This window comes from Salarias fasciatus, chromosome 10, assembly GCF_902148845.1.
Source record: "Salarias fasciatus chromosome 10, fSalaFa1.1, whole genome shotgun sequence".
NCBI lineage: Eukaryota > Metazoa > Chordata > Actinopteri > Blenniiformes > Blenniidae > Salarias > Salarias fasciatus.
The window spans coordinates 27,093,008-27,108,752 of NC_043754.1; the positions used below are offsets into that span (position 1 = coordinate 27,093,008).

Consider the following 15,745-nt stretch of genomic DNA (forward strand, 5'->3'; position numbering starts at 1 on the left):
TTGCGTGTAGAGAAGCTAGAGCTAAAGAGCTAAAGCTAGCCAGCGTATTTGTTTTGAAGGACTGATTGGCTGAAGTAGCTGTCAGTCAAAGTCCACAGGGGGAGAGGCGGGACTTCAGTGAAACAGAGCGTTTTCTCTTCTGGGTTTCAGAATTAGCCCCAGAAAATCTTTTATTTCACACAAAATGACTTTTCCTTAGCGGCAAAAATAAACTATTACCATGTTAATGCCATTTCTAGGGTTTGGACTAGCTAAAAAAGCAGGATACAGGTCCTTTAAAGGAGAAGAAGAGTCTAAAGGAGAGGAAGAGTCTTAAAGGGATACTTCAACATTTTGGCAAATTGGCCCATTTAGCGCAATTCCTCAGTCATTTCAAACAGCATACTTACTGTTTTTGTGCGGTCGAGCTGTTGTTTATCCAGAGGCGAGTCAGGGAAGGTTTTCGGGACGGACACAATGGAAGTGGATGATATTTTTGTTCCCCCTCGTCAAACTCATCAAATACACAATCCAACAACCCCAAAACACTTTGGTGGACACGTTATAATTCACACATTCACTACGCTGTGAAATATTAATGCAAAATTACCAGATTGAGTTGTTTATGTGAAGATTGCTCAGACGGAACTACTTACTAAACATGGCGTCTGGGCGTAGTGATTTCACAAGAAAAAGTAGTTCCCAGTATTTGCTTCAGTGTCGTAACGCTACAGTATTATTTGTTGGTGTTCCACAGAGGCATCTGACCGTGAACACTGGAACGATTCAGATGACAGACTCTGAAGATGCCTGCAGGACGAGCTTCACAATGAAGGACACCTCTCTTTTCTCGTCTTTCATGGAGCTCAGGGTGAGATTCACTCACTCTCCATCTCTCTCTCTCTCTCTCTCTCTCTCTCTCTCTCTCTCTCTCTCTCTCTCTCTCTCTCTCTCTCTCTCTCTCTTTAAAGTGTCTTTCCATCCTGGCTGTATTTGTCCTCATTAAAGCGAAGACACTTCAGCAGCCTGTCCTCGTCCACAGTCAGAGCAGAGCTCAGCCAGGACCAGGACAGACGGAGCAGATTCTGGACTCAACATCAGCAGAGACGTTAAAGACACCTGGCATGACTGGACTTTAAGGAGGGACCAGGAGACATTTTCACCATGTCTTCATTAGCCTGGACTCAGCACAGAGCTCCAGCCTGGAAACCCAATCCTGCCCCACCTGTCCAGGTTCACCTGGTATGGACAGGTTCACCTGGTGAGGACAAGTTCAATTGGTGTGGACAGGTGAGGACAGGTTCACCTGGTGAGGACAGGTGAGGACAGGTTGACCTGTCATCACTCTGAACATCCTGGGTGCTACATAAACTGCTGAGACTCTTTTCCATGTGAGGCACGGTTCTTCTCAGCAGGGTCTGTCCTTCCTGCTCCAGTCTGCTGTCTCTGGATGGACGGAGGTGTCCTAACTGTGGGTCCAGCTCTGGAGAGACCACCGGCACTCAGTCCAGCCCTGTTCACACGCTTCAGTTTCAGCCATGTCTGAACCTCCACTTAGTGAAGACAGAAGGTATTCAGAACAGAGTCCAGACTGCCGGGCCTTCACGTTAAAGGTTGTATCGAGGATTTTCCACGGAGAGAGAAATCCAGTGACTGTTAGTCCTTTTTGAAATGCTGCGCATGCGTGACCCACACCCCTCCTCCCCTGCTCTCTCCGGAGGAACGCCTCCTCCTTACGCAGAAAGTAGCATGTAGCAACTTAGCATCATAGCGCTAACACATAGCTACCAACGTGTCCTTTTGAGCAACACAAAACACGGCGACAGTAGCTCAGTTGGGAGAGCAGGTCGTCTTATAACCGGAACGTTGGCGGTTCGATCCCCGCTCCCGCAGGCGTAAAACTGTCGTTGTGTCCTTGGGCAAGACACTTCACCCACATTGCCTAGTATGAAAGTTGTGAGAGTGAATGGTTGGTGGTCGGAGGGGCTGATGGCACAGATCGTCAGTCTGCCCCAGGGCAGCTGTGGCTACAGCAGCAGCTTACCACCACCCAGTATGGAGAGAATGAAGAATGCAATGTAAAGCGTCTTTGAGTGTCCTGAAAAGCGCTATATAAAAAAAAAACCAATGCAATAAAACCCTGTCCCGAGCCGTCCCTGGTCTCGGTGGATCAGAGGAGGACGGGGAGGTTTGTGTGGAGCTGCAGGACTGGAGCCGATGCTGGAGCTCACAGCTGATCTGTGTGGCTGCAGGGGGGAGGGGGGACAAAAACGGTGTAGGAGCATGACAAATCTAAAATGTAGAGAGGTTGATTGACATGTTAGAAAACCAATAGATAATGAGCCTACCTTGTTATTGATTGGCTAAAGTAATGTTGGTTTTACAACGTCCAGAGTTCATTAATTTTTATTTTCTTTTTTTGATAAAAAATAAACGATAAAAACAAGGCTGCTACAGCTTAGTAGCGCCATTGTTTAGCTTTAATTCATTTTTGTTAGTAATAAAGATATTCTATACAACCTTTAAAGACATGAGGACTGGCTGGTGAAGATATGAGAAGACATCATAAAGCAAACGAAATGAACACGTGAAGAAGACGAGAGACGAGAAGCCGTTGACATGAGCTTTTATTGTGGTTTGTGTACATCTACTACATCTACAGCAGCTGTGGAAAGACGGCTCAAAAACATTCAAGACCATGAGATTCAACTCTGGGTGATGATTAGCGGCTAACACTAAGCTAACATGATGCTACTGGAAGATTTCAGACATATTCTCTACAAATACACAGCCTCAGCCAAAGCTAAAGCACAGCGGTTCAGAACACTTTAACTCAAAAACACAAAGTTTTCTAACGTGCAAAAAAGTTTTCTTCTTTCTCTTCAGTTCTAAAACAGCTGCTGCTGCAGCAGGAGGGAGCTCACTGATGACCCACGTTCCGCTGAGACGAGTTCTGCTGAGTCGTGTTCTGTTGAGACGTGTTCTGCAGAGTAGAGCTCATGTTCTAACGATCCAACACTCACAGGTTGTATTAAAATGCATTGTGTGGCTCATATGGTAGGGTATAACAGGGTATAATGGTGTTACAGGCTGGTACAGGGTATAAAAGGGTTGTACAGGGTGTTACAGGGTATAGCAGGGTGTTCCAGGGCGTTACAGGCTGGCAGAGGGTATAGCAGGGTATAACAGGGTTTTACAGGGTGTTACAGGGTATAGCAGGGTGTTACAGGGTATAACAGGCTCTTACAGGGTATAGCAGGGTATAACAGGGCGTTACAGGGCGTTACAGGGTATAACAGGGTGCTACAGGATATTCCAGGGTGTTCCAGGGTGTTACTGGGTGTTGCAAGGTGTTAACGGGTGTTACAGGGTGTTACGGGGTATAACGGGGTGTAGCAGGGTGTTACAGGGTGTTACAGAGTATAGCAGGATGTAACAGGGTGTTACAGGGTGTTACAAGGTGTTACAGGGTATAGCAGGATGTTACAGGGTATAGCTGGTCATAACAGGGTGCTACAGGATGTTACAGGGTATAACAGGGTGTTACGGTGTGTTACAGGGTGTTACTGGGTGTTGCAAGGTGTTAACGGGTATTACAGGGTATAATAGGGTGTAGCAGGGTGTTACAGGGAGTTACAGGGTGTTACAGAGTATAGCAGGATATAACAGGGTGTTACAAGGTGTTACAGGGTATAGCAGGGTGTTACAGGGTATAGCAGGTCATAACAGGGTGCTACAGGGTGTTACAGGGTAATACAGGGTATAACAGGGTGTTACAGTGTGTTACAGGGTGTTACAGGGCATAGCAGGGTGTTACAGGGTGCTGCAGGGTGTTTCAGGTGTCTGCTCGTGTTTAAAAAGGTGGGAGTCTCCTGTAGAGGATGAGCGCTGCTCCAGAGACCAGGACCACCGCCAGGGTGAGGACGCCCACTGTGATCCCCAGACCCATCCTGGACTGGGAGTCGGAGTCTGGACCGGGCAGCACTGCAACCAGAGACACAGACACAGGCTCAGGACCTCCAGCAGCATCACTACGTCTCCGCCAGGAGGACACATGTCCTCCCAGAGTCTCCCACACTCCCACTCTGGTCCTGAATACTTGTTTGGATGTTGTAAGTGTTGAAGTGCCTCCACCAGAGGCCCGAAGAGTCTGGGGCTCCAGAACCCTCCGCAGTGGCTTCAGTTAGTAGAGCAAAAGAAGTAAACCATTTTAAAAAGTAAAGAAAGGCTGAACCGTTGGTCAAGGAGAGGCTGAGTCTCTTTTCACTTCAACCGATAAATGCTGAGTTTCCAAAGTCTCCACTGGACAAGAAATTTAAGAGTAAGTCCAGTTTCACTTTCACTGAACAAGCATAGAAAAGCAGCAGCTCAGATTTCAGATAACATCATTTAAAGTGCAGGAGACGATGGAAAAACAGTCAACAGTTGAAAAAAGAAATATAACTAAAACCACAATCCAGTGAAATGAAAGTTCATCATCCTAAACAAACGATGTAAATGACTGCATGAGCCGAGTCTCTTCAACATGCTCAGACTCCAGGTGAAGCTTCTGCGGTGCAGCGTGGGAAAAGCGTTCTGTTTGGACTGCAGAGCTGTGACTTCCTCCTAAACTCAGTCTGCAGTTCAGAGTGTTCCTGTACTCTCAGTCTTTCAGAAGGCGGCTCCAGCTTACCTTCCTCCTTCGATGAAATCGCTGAAAAAGAGCAGAAAAGGCAAAGTCAGGGATTATGGAACTTTGTGCACTAAAACGGAAAAAAAAATGTGAATGTTTGTTGGCCAGAAGTTGCCGGTACGATAACTGGATTACATCAACACTGTGAGAATGGTCAGAATGAATTGTGGAGGCAGCAGGAGCTCAGCAGTGACAGCTTCCCAGCATATCGTCACTTCTCCAGCCTCCAGACCAGCACAGCGCCGTCAACCCTGCTCTGATTGGAGGGCAGTGCAGCTGAGTGCTGGTCCTGGAGGACCCTGTCCTGCAGCAGACCTCCCTCTGGTCAGGCCCCGGTGGTCACGGTGCTGGAGCAGGACAGTCTCTGATGGAGCCCAGACAGGCTCTCCCGCTTCAGCATGAGTTTCAACCTAGCCTCACTTCCCCAACACACACTGCTTTTATCCAAGGTCTTTACATCCCAGTCACACTCACAGTTCTCATTCCTGGTGACGATCGGGAGCGATGAGGACAGAGTGGCAGATTCAGAAATCCCAGTAGAGCCGACGTCTCTTCTTCTTCTGCTGCTGCATTGCTGTGAAAATGGCTGAATGTCTGTAATAACTGCCGAGTTCCTGGTAGAGAGCCGCTGGAAGTGGGCGGAGCTTCAATTACCTTGAAGTTGCTGCAGGTGCTGACCTCGCACAGTCTGGTGATGCAGTGCAGGTAGTACGTGGACACCGTCTGGTTCTGCTGCTCCACAAACCTGAACGCTGGGAAGGAGAAGCGAGCGTGGTGGCTCTCGCCGTTCTCATGCATTGTGGTCATCTGGTCCTTTGAGCACCTGGTTCAACCAAGCGAAAAAAAGAGCATCAGCAGGAGAAGAAGCTCCCCTGCCCCTCAGGATCCCATCCAAAGACTCACGGCACAAACAGGTTGAAGAAGGTGGAGTTGGTGGGATGAGCAGAGATGGAGGCGTAGCATCGGTCCATGAGGACGTGGTACCTGGCAGCAAGGCCAGCAAATGAGGAACAATGAGAATTGGCTGGAGTTCATCTGAGAATCAGTTCACCTCCAGCTCGCAGTGAGCTGGGAATGCTCTTACTGGTCAGTGAGGTTGGCTGCCTGAACCTGCACATACACGTTGGTCCTCAGCTCCAGGCCCAGGGGGGGGATCACCAGGGGCGTGGTGTAGTTCACATCCTGTTACAGGAGAAACACAGGTGCTCATCCGCTTTGGTTTGTCAGGAGAAAGTCCGGCTGTTTCCGGGTATGAGTTCTGAAGTTTACTTATTGAATTTATCTGTCTGAATAAGAGGGGATTAAAGCCACTGGAGTACAACACACAGAAGAAAGTAGATCAACTCTGCATCATGTTGTCCTTACACTGAAGAGCTCCATGCTCAGAGTACTGATGAAGCTCCCATTGTTGTCCCTCACTGCGATGGACGAAGCTGACCTGGATGGGAAAGATGGAGGCCTCATGAAAGAGTCATCCTGCCTCATTTTACTGAGCAGTAGACGATGGATAGGAGACTTCAGAGATCAGGAGACCAGCCCAGAGATCAAGAGAGCTCATTAAACAAACTGAAAGGGATCAGCAATGTACCATCAACAAACCATCAATGTATCGTCAAGGTACCGTTAAGACACCGTCAAGATACCGTCAAGGTACCATCAACAAACCATCAATGTATCGTCAAGGTACCGTCAAGACACTGTCAAGATACCGTCAAGGTACCATCAACAAACCACAAATATATTGTCAAGGTACCATCAATGCACCATCAACAGACCATCAAGGTACCATCAAGATTCTGTGAAGGTAGCATCGACAAATCGTCATTGTATCGTCAAGGTACTGTCAAGAGGGGGAGACTGTCAAGGTGCCTGTCAAAAGATCAGCAAGAGACCATCAAGTAACTAAGAGTAGAGTAGTGTTACTTTATTATTCCCAAACTGGGAAATTCTGGAAACTAAAGATTAGTACTTGTAGTTGTCCTTTCAAGAAGCACCGTTGCTGCATCACATCATTTAGGACTATATTCTACAGTACAGTGTGACTTTTATACCAAAAACACCAGTTAAATAAAACAGTATATGGATCTCAGTAGACCCACTGAGTTATTTTAAAATGAACACTGTCAGCTTCAGTAGATTTCTGTAGTCCACAGATTAACCCCCCCAAACACACACACACACACACACACACACACACACACACACACACACACACACACACACACACACACACATTTTTAACATGTATACAAAAACAATTAAAGGGGAGACAGTTGTTTTAATGGTTCTTGTAAACTATTATGTCCTTAATTTTACCATCAATTCAAACTCAAAGACAAACTGAAGTTACCAAATATTCAGCAATACGCTGAAAGAAGTGGTTCCTCAAACAATGGACCTCATTCTCAGATCACATTCAAACAGAAGTGGTGCCCAGATGTTTCTTCACTCTAAAACTCAGTCCAGTATCAGACCAAAATACCCCTTCAGAAGACAACCCTGACCCTCCAGAGGCCCGGGACTGTCCAAAGTGGACACCAGGGAAACACGGAGACATCTTACACATCCACCCTGGTGTTGTTGATGAGGTACTCCAGAGGATAAGCACAGGAGTAGTAATACTTCAGCTCCGTGTTGTAGGTGACCACTCCCGTGGTGGGATCATGGGAGTGCACCATCCCGCTGATATTGACCGTCTGGATGTTGGAGAAGTCAGCAAAGATCCCGGTGCCCGGCGCACTGGTGGTCTGCAGGGAACATTCATGCCACGGTCAAGCACAGAGAACTCACCGGGACTGCATCAGGGGGTCTGCTCCATGACCTGCTGGAACGTCAGCTCACCACAAAGCTGCTTCCACAGCCGCTGGTCATGTTGATGGGAAAGGTGAACCGCACCACGGGAGGTGCTACTGACTCGTCCAGCGCTCCCTGGCACCCCGGATGCTCCGACATGTGATTGAGGATGAGGAGGGACTCGTTGTAGCCGGTGTACACCACAGGGCAAATCAGGATGGCCAGGCTAATGGAGGAGGTGCCACATTCCACTGAGATGTCTGTGTATTCTGCAGGAAAAACAGAGCAGTCAGCTGGAACTGCAGGTTCATTTCCTCAGTCAGAACATCGCATCCCGCTGGACCGCAGCATGAAGGCTGGGGAGTAACGTGAGAGACGGAGTTTACCTGGACGTCGAAGGTCATTTTGGCATACCAGCGGACTGCTTGTAGCCATCATGCACATCAACAAGACGATCCGAACAAGCTGCACTCCCGACATCCTTGGTTTGGACATACCTGGAACGGAAAACAAAGAGTAGGCATGGATCAGACTGTGGAGCAGCTAGAGAGGTGGCGCTGCCTGATGCCCACCTTCAGCCTGCCACACCTGTCAGTCTCTGCTGGTCTGCTGGTCTTGAATGATGGCTCTAGCTGCAGGAGGTCCTTATATAGCTTGAGTCTCTCTGAGGATTGGACAGAAACCAGGTCAGTGTGTTTGGCATCCCCACCTGAACACCAGTGTATGGTAACAATTGTTCTGTACTAACAGTTCCATGGACCACCCCTCACCATCATTAGTGAAACTCTACACACGGCAGTCTCTATAGGGAGACAGACAATGGCCGCCGCTCTCTGTCTTTGAAAGATGGATTCACTTTTATCCCAACACTTACTGCAGTGTAACATCCCTGCAGACAGTAAACCATACTCTGATGGCCTTTGTCAGGTCGGAGTCACTGCCTGACAGATGTCCTCCTCATGCTGACCCTGTGGTGCAGTTCCACAAAGACACTCATGTGAGAAAGCACTTAAGTGTGTGAGCAATTTCCTGGGAAAAAAAAAAAGTAATTTCATCAAAACACAGCCTGACCTACTAAACTTTGGGCTCTGGGTATGGAATGGGTGTGAGCTCGATATTCATACTTATGGAAGCCAAGCTGCTAACAGGACAGATGAGGACTGAGCCTAAAGCCTGGTTTCCACAGCGCCTCCTCTGGTGGTTCTTCACGGTGCAGGTCGGGTTATGGATAAAGTGATGGATAGTACCAAAGACCCGTACTCAGCCTGGACCACTTCTGGGTTCTCCTCCGTTGAGGTTCCATGCGCTCCGGTAGGGTTCCACAGGGAGGAGCTCTCACCTCCGCCGTCTGCTGATTGGTAGAAACGCCCGTCACTCTGGACAAACCGCCGAGTTTCAACAGTTCATCAGAGGAGAAGCTGCATGTGCCGCTCTGCACACTCTGGTTGGTTTCAGTCACTAGTTGTTTTAGCGCCGGTCTGCTGGCGGCGTTCAGACGCTGCTCTGCAGCAGAGGAGTCGTTTGGATGGCGTGTTCAGGAGGAGAACGTTCTCCAGGCTGGATCACAGAGAACCGAGGCTCACGCTTCACTCTGGGCTGAGCAGAGCTGCTGAGGAGCCACCGACAGGGTGGAGGACCAGGTGTTGGACGCACCATCAGGCAGCAGTGTGATCTTTAAGGAGGTTTTATTAGATCTTCAAGCTGATCCGGGGCCGAGAGTCGGGTCCCTGAGGACGGGAGGTGCTGGGCTGGGGGACCGGGGCAGGGCAGAATGTGATCCGGAGGTGAGCTGGTCTTCCCATGGGCTCAGAGTGCAGACGGAGGCCGGCGAGGGCCGAGGTGGAGGATGGAGGTGGAGGATCCAGGTGGAGGATGGAGGTGGAGGATGGAGGTGGAAGATGGAGGTGGAGGGTGGAGGTGGAGGGTGGAGGTGGAGGATGGAGGTGGAAGATGGAGGTGGAGGGTGGAGGTGGAGGGTGGAGGTGGAGGATGGAGGTGGAAGATGGAGGTGGAGGGTGGAGGTGGAGGGTGGAGGTAGAGGATGGAGGTGGAAGAGGGAGGTGGAGGATGGAGGTGGAGGGTGGAGGTGGAGGATGGAGGGGGAGGGTGGAGGTGGAGGATGGAGGTGGAGGGTGGAGGTGGAGGATGGAGGTAGAGGATGGAGGTGGAGGATGGAGGTGGAAGATGGAGGTGGAGGATCCAGGTGGAGGATGGAGATGGAGGTGGAGGATGGAGGTGGAGGGTGGAGGTGGAAGATGGAGGTGGAGGATGGAGGTGGAAGATGGAGGTGGAGGGTGGAGGTGGAGGGTGGAGGTGGAGGGTGGAGGTGGAGGGTGGAGGTGGAGGATGGAGGTGGAAGATGGAGGTGGAGGGTGGAGGTGGAGGTGGAGGATGGAGGTGGAAGATGGAGGTGGAGGATCCAGGTGGAGGATGGAGATGGAGGTGGAGGATGGAGGTGGAGGGTGGAGGTGGAGGATGGAGGTGGAGGATGGAGGTGGAAGATGGAGGTGGAGGGTGGAGGTGGAGGGTGGAGGTGGAGGGTGGAGGTGGAGGATGGAGGTGGAAGATGGAGGTGGAGGGTGGAGGTGGAGGATGGAGGTGGAGGGTGGAGGTGGAGGATGGAGGTAGAGGATGGAGGTGGAGGATGGAGGTGGAAGATGGAGGTGGAGGATCCAGGTGGAGGATGGAGATGGAGGTGGAGGATGGAGGTGGAGGTGGAGGATGGAGGTGGAGGATGGAGGTGGAAGATGGAGGTGGAGGGTGGAGGTGGAGGGTGGAGGTGGAGGGTGGAGGTGGAGGGTGGAGGTGGAAGATGGAGGTGGAGGGTGGAGGTGGAGGATGGAGGTGGAAGATGGAGGTGGAGGGTGGAGGTGGAGGGTGGAGGTAGAGGATGGAGGTGGAAGAGGGAGGTGGAGGATGGAGGTGGAGGGTGGAGGTGGAGGATGGAGGTGGAGGATGGAGGTAGAGGATGGAGGTGGAGGATGGAGGTGGAAGATGGAGGTGGAGGATCCAGGTGGAGGATGGAGATGGAGGTGGAGGATGGAGGTGGAGGATGGAGGTGGAGGGTGGAGGTGGAGGATGGAGGTGGAGGGTGGAGGGTGGAGGTGGAGGATGGAGGTGGAAGATGGAGGTGGAGGGTGGAGGTGGAGGGTGGAGGTGGAGGATGGAGGTGGAAGATGGAGGTGGAGGGTGGAGGTGGAGGGTGGAGGTAGAGGATGGAGGTGGAAGAGGGAGGTGGAGGATGGAGGTGGAGGGTGGAGGTGGAGGATGGAGGTGGAAGATGGAGGTGGAGGGTGGAGGTGGAGGGTGGAGGTGGAGGATGGAGGTGGAAGATGGAGGTGGAGGGTGGAGGTGGAGGGTGGAGGTAGAGGATGGAGGTGGAAGAGGGAGGTGGAGGATGGAGGTGGAGGGTGGAGGTGGAGGATGGAGGTGGAGGATGGAGGTAGAGGATGGAGGTGGAGGATGGAGGTGGAAGATGGAGGTGGAGGATCCAGGTGGAGGATGGAGATGGAGGTGGAGGATGGAGGTGGAGGATGGAGGTGGAGGATGGAGGTGGAGGGTGGAGGTAAGTAAGTAAGCTTTATTTGTATAGCACTTTTCTCAGACAAAATACAATCACTAAAATAACATAAATATTCAAGATAAAACAGAACCATACAGGCTAAAAGGCTTGTTCAAAGAGAAAGGCCTTGAGCTGCTTTTTAAAAGAATCAACATTGTCCAGAGACCTGAGTGAGCAGGGAAGCTCGTTCCAGAGACGCGGTGCCACTGCCTTAAATGATCTATCCCCACCAGGTTTAAAACATGTGTGGGGAACAATTAGCAAGTTTTGGTTGGAGGACCTCAAGCAGCGAGTGGAAACATAGGGCTGGATCAGGCCCCTGATGTAGTCCGGTGCCTGCCCGTGCAGAGCCCGAAACGTCAAGGCCAGGATTTTAAAGTTTATCCTGAATGAAACAGGGAGCCAGTGCAGGTCCTTCAGAACTGGACTGATGTGGGCTCTCCTACGAGTGCAGGTCAGGAGCCGTGCAGCGGAGTTCTGGACTACTTGAAGGCGTGCCAGTTCTTTTCTGTTGAGACAGGTGAACAGGCTGTTACAATAGTCGAGGCGCGATGAGACAAACGCATGTACAATCATCTCCAACTCTTTGAAGGACACCATTTTGCAAGGTGGAGGATGGAGGTGGAGGAGTCCCGGCTGGGCTGCCGGCAGGCTGAGGGGGAGCGAGCCACAGGTTGAGCTGGGAAAAATACTCTCTCTGGAAAACACTTTCCACAAACCAACCAGGACCAGCCCAAACTGCTCAGGACCAGCCCAGACTGTTCAGGACCAGCCCAGACTGCTCAGGACCAGCCCAGACTGTTCAGGACCAGCCCAGACTGCTCAGGACCAGCCCAGACTGTTCAGGACCAGCCCAGACTGCTCAGGACCAGCCCAGACTGTTCAGGACCAGACCAGTCCAGACTGCTCAGGACCAGCCCAGACTGCTCAGGACCAGCCCAGACTGTTCAGGACCAGCCCAGACTGTTCAGGACCAGTCCAGACTGCTCAGGACCAGCCCAGACTGTTCAGGACCAGCCCAGACTGCTCAGGACCAGCCCAGACTGCTCACGACCAGCCCAGACTGCTCAGGACCAGTTCAGACTGCTCAGGACCAGCCCAGACTGTTCAGGACCAGCCCAGACTGTTCAGGACCAGCCCAGACTGCTCAGGACCACCAGAAGAGGTGCTGTGGAGTCCAGGCTGAGTGAAGACACACATGATTCATGGCAGCCCTCCATCAGGATGGAAAATCCACCTCGTCTCCGGGTCTTTCAACAAGCGGGGTGAGTTCATGATGAGTTATGAGAGTTCAGCAGTATGGTTGAAAGAGTCTGTCTTGATTGTGGACGTCTCTGTTTTCAAAGGGAGTGTGAAGCTGAGGTCACTCAGAGACACTGACAGGAAGTCCTCAGCTGTGGACTTCATGAGGACAGGTTCTTTGGAGTGTTTCTGGAGTCTCTCTCCTGTTTTTCACAGCTTAGAGTTTCTTACAGACCATCTCACATGGTCACACACAAACACACTACACCTCACAGTCCAGTCTCCAGGACGGGTCAGATCCGGGTCCTCTGGACATGGAGACGCCAGGTCAGACCTCTGGACCCTGCCAGGACCTGGGGACCAGGAAGGAGGACTTACTGTATGTCACGGTAAATGTCAGACACGTGAAAACCTGAGAAGACGCCACAGAGACGTCCACATAATGCTGGGTGTAGCCGGGTGTAGCTGGGTGTAGCTGCTGGCTCTGCTCACACACTGACCTTTCCACAAGATTACCTGGAACAATGAGATGTTCTAATGCAGCCCCGTGAGGACGGCCGTCTTACACACACACACACACACACACACACACACACACACACACACACACACACACACACACTGCAGCCAGGCTGCATCTTCCCCATCATGTCATCATCTCTCACTCCAGCGTTCATGTTGTCACGGGGAGTTTAACCACACCGGAGCTGAACACAGCTCAGCTGATCAGATAGTCTCATCCCTGCAGCTGCTCCTCTCTCACCAGCAGACACTCGCTCATCCACAGCACTCACACCGTCACCGAGAACACTGCGCTGCACGATACAGGAACAGAGCAGAGCGCCAAAAACATTCTGCTCCTGCAGCTTTTTACATAAATCAGTATTCTAATGTAAAGTCTTTTAAATTATTGCAGTTTCTTCCGATGGTTTACACACATGTTGTATGTATGCCTCCTAGTCTCAGAACGCCACACACAAATCCAGAATAACACACACACACAGTGGGTGTGCCCTCGCCCTCGCCCCCTCCCTCGCCCTCGCCCTCGCCCCCTCCCTCGCCCCCGCCCTCGCCCTCGCCCCCGGCCCCGCCCCCGCCCTCGCCCCCTCCCTCGCCCCCTCCCTCGCCCCCGCCCCCGCCCTCGCCCTCGCCCCCGGCCCCGCCCCCGCCCCCGCCCTCGCCCTCGCCCTCGCCCCCGGCCCCGCCCCCTCCCTCGCCCCGCCCTCGCCCCGCCCCCGCCCTCGCCCTCCCCCTCGCCCTCGCCCTCGCCCCCGCCCTCGCCCTCGCCCCCGCCCTCGCCCTCGCCCCCGGCCCCGCCCCCGCCCTCGCCCCCTCCCTCGCCCCCTCCCTCGCCCCCGCCCCCGCCCTCGCCCTCGCCCCCGGCCCCGCCCCCGCCCTCACCCTCGCCCTCGCCCCTGGCCCCGCCCCCTCCCTCGCCCCCGCCCTCGCCCTCGCCCCCGCCCCCGCCCTCGCCCTCGCCCCCTCCCTCGCCCCCTCCCTCGCCCCCGCCCCCGCCCTCGCCCTCGCCCCCGGCCCCGCCCCCGCCCCCGCCCTCGCCCTCGCCCTCGCCCCCGGCCCCGCCCCCTCCTCGCCCTCGCCCTCGCCCCCGCCCCCGCCCTCGCCCTCCCCCTCGCCCTCGCCCTCGCCCCCGCCCTCGCCCTCGCCCCCCGCCCTCGCCCTCGCCCCCTCCCTCGCCCCCCTCCCTCGCCCCCGCCCCCGCCCTCGCCCTCGCCCCCGGCCCCGCCCCCGCCCTCACCCTCGCCCTCGCCCCCGGCCCCGCCCCCGCCCTCGCCCTCGCCCTCGCCCCCGCCCCCACCCTCGCCCTCCCCCTCGCCCTCGCCCCCGCCCTCGCCCCCTCCCTCGCCCCCGCCCTCGCCCCCGCCCCCGCCCTCGCCCCCGCCTTCGCCCTCACCCTCGCCCTCGCCCCTCGCCCCCGCCCTCGCCCTCGCCCTCGCCCTCGCCCTCGCCCTCGCCCTCGCCCCCGCCCCCGCCCTCGCCCCCGCCTTCGCCCTCACCCTCGCCCTCGCCCTCGCCCCCGCCCTCGCCCTCGCCCTCGCCCTCGCCCTCGCCCTCGCCCTCGCCCTCGCCCTCGCCCTCACCCTCGCCCTCGCCCTCGCCCCCGCCCCCGCCCTCGCCCCCGCCTTCGCCCTCACCCTCGCCCTCGCCCTCGCCCCCGCCCTCGCCCTCGCCCCCGCCCTCGCCCCCGTCTTCGCCCTCTCCCTCGCCCTCGCCCTCGCCCCCGCCCTCGCCCTCGCCCCCGCCCTCGCCCTCGCCCTCGCCCTCGCCCTCGCCCCCGCCCTCGCCCTCGCCCCCTCCCTCGCCCCCGCCCCCGCCCCCGCCCCCGCCCTCGTCCTCCCACTCCCCTGGCACTGCCTGTTTCCAGCGTTTCAGCCGTTGCTCCTACAGGAGAACGGCCCTGTGCGACCCCTCGGGGTCTGCAGTCAGTTCCCTGCAGAACATTCAGGACACGGAGCGTTGAGAGAGAACTCCACAGAACTGTGTTGTGTTTAGAAAGTGTGTTTTGGAAGTGCAGATAGAGTGTGAAGCAGGAACTGTGTTTGGTGAATTCCTGACATGTTGTGGTCATTGCTCTCAAGAACCTGGACTTGTGAACAAGAACAAGAGAAGAGCAGTTTGAATGGCTTCAGCTGGTTCGACCTGGATGAATTAAGTTGTTTGGAATTAATTTTTCTTTTTTCCACCATATCTAATTTCTTAAATTAATTTGATAGAACTATATTCTATATACTGGCTGCGAGGCAGGTGTGGGCGTGTTGGGGGAGTCGTGCAGGGCAGTGGTGTGGGTGGGGGCATCAGGGCTCCTCGTCTGCCTCCATCAGAACTTCCTGTTCCGGTGCAGAGTCTGGTCGTCATGGTGAATCCATGAATCTGTGGTTGATTGGGGGGGTCTCTTTAAGGAACCGGCTTGATTCTGGATCGGTTTCACCTGCTAGATGAATCCGTGTGTTCTCGTCCTGGATTGGTCCATTGTGTCACCAAGTAATCCTGAACCCTCTGGGTCTGGACTGGATGATCCTGGATCAATGAGTCCTGCTTTTGTGCAACAGGCCTCAGCTCACCACAAAACTGCCCAAATACAACACAAAAACTACACAACAGAGGCTGGCTCCACCCCACAGGTCAACAGGTGGCGCTGTGAGGAGTGTGTCTGCTGGGTGGAGGCCCCTGGGTCTCTGCAGCAGTATCTGATTGACTGTTTGGACTTCATAAGGAAATTCACTCTGTATGTTTAGAAATGAGACACTGGACGAATTTTAATCGCAAGTCAAAGTGCAATACATGCAACAAGATGTATACAGTTTGTACATGTCGTGTGGAAATCACCAATGGCCTTTCAGGAGCGTATTTTCAGATGGTTACACACATTTATAGGGGTACATACACAGTGCTCTACCACGCTGCATCAGATATTTAATGTCAGTGAAAACCTTTCTATTTCCATCTCATCTATCAGTGATTGTTAAAAGAACTACTTC

The 15,745-nt window shown here is 53.9% G+C and overlaps 1 protein-coding gene across 1 annotated transcript; it reads right to left on the bottom strand.

Moving 5' to 3' along the window:
* Window positions 1-3,832: 3,832 nt before the first annotated feature.
* On the bottom strand, window positions 3,833-7,879 carry LOC115395016 (zona pellucida-like domain-containing protein 1). Its single transcript, XM_030100352.1, has 9 exons — window positions 7,867-7,879; window positions 7,493-7,713; window positions 7,214-7,398; window positions 6,017-6,089; window positions 5,736-5,833; window positions 5,555-5,635; window positions 5,306-5,474; window positions 5,126-5,225; window positions 3,833-3,963 (listed from the first exon to the last, which is right to left on the bottom strand). The coding sequence occupies exons 1-9, from the start codon at window positions 7,877-7,879 to the stop codon at window positions 3,833-3,835; spliced, it is 1,071 nt and encodes a 356-aa protein (XP_029956212.1).
* Window positions 7,880-15,745: the final 7,866 nt, after the last annotated feature.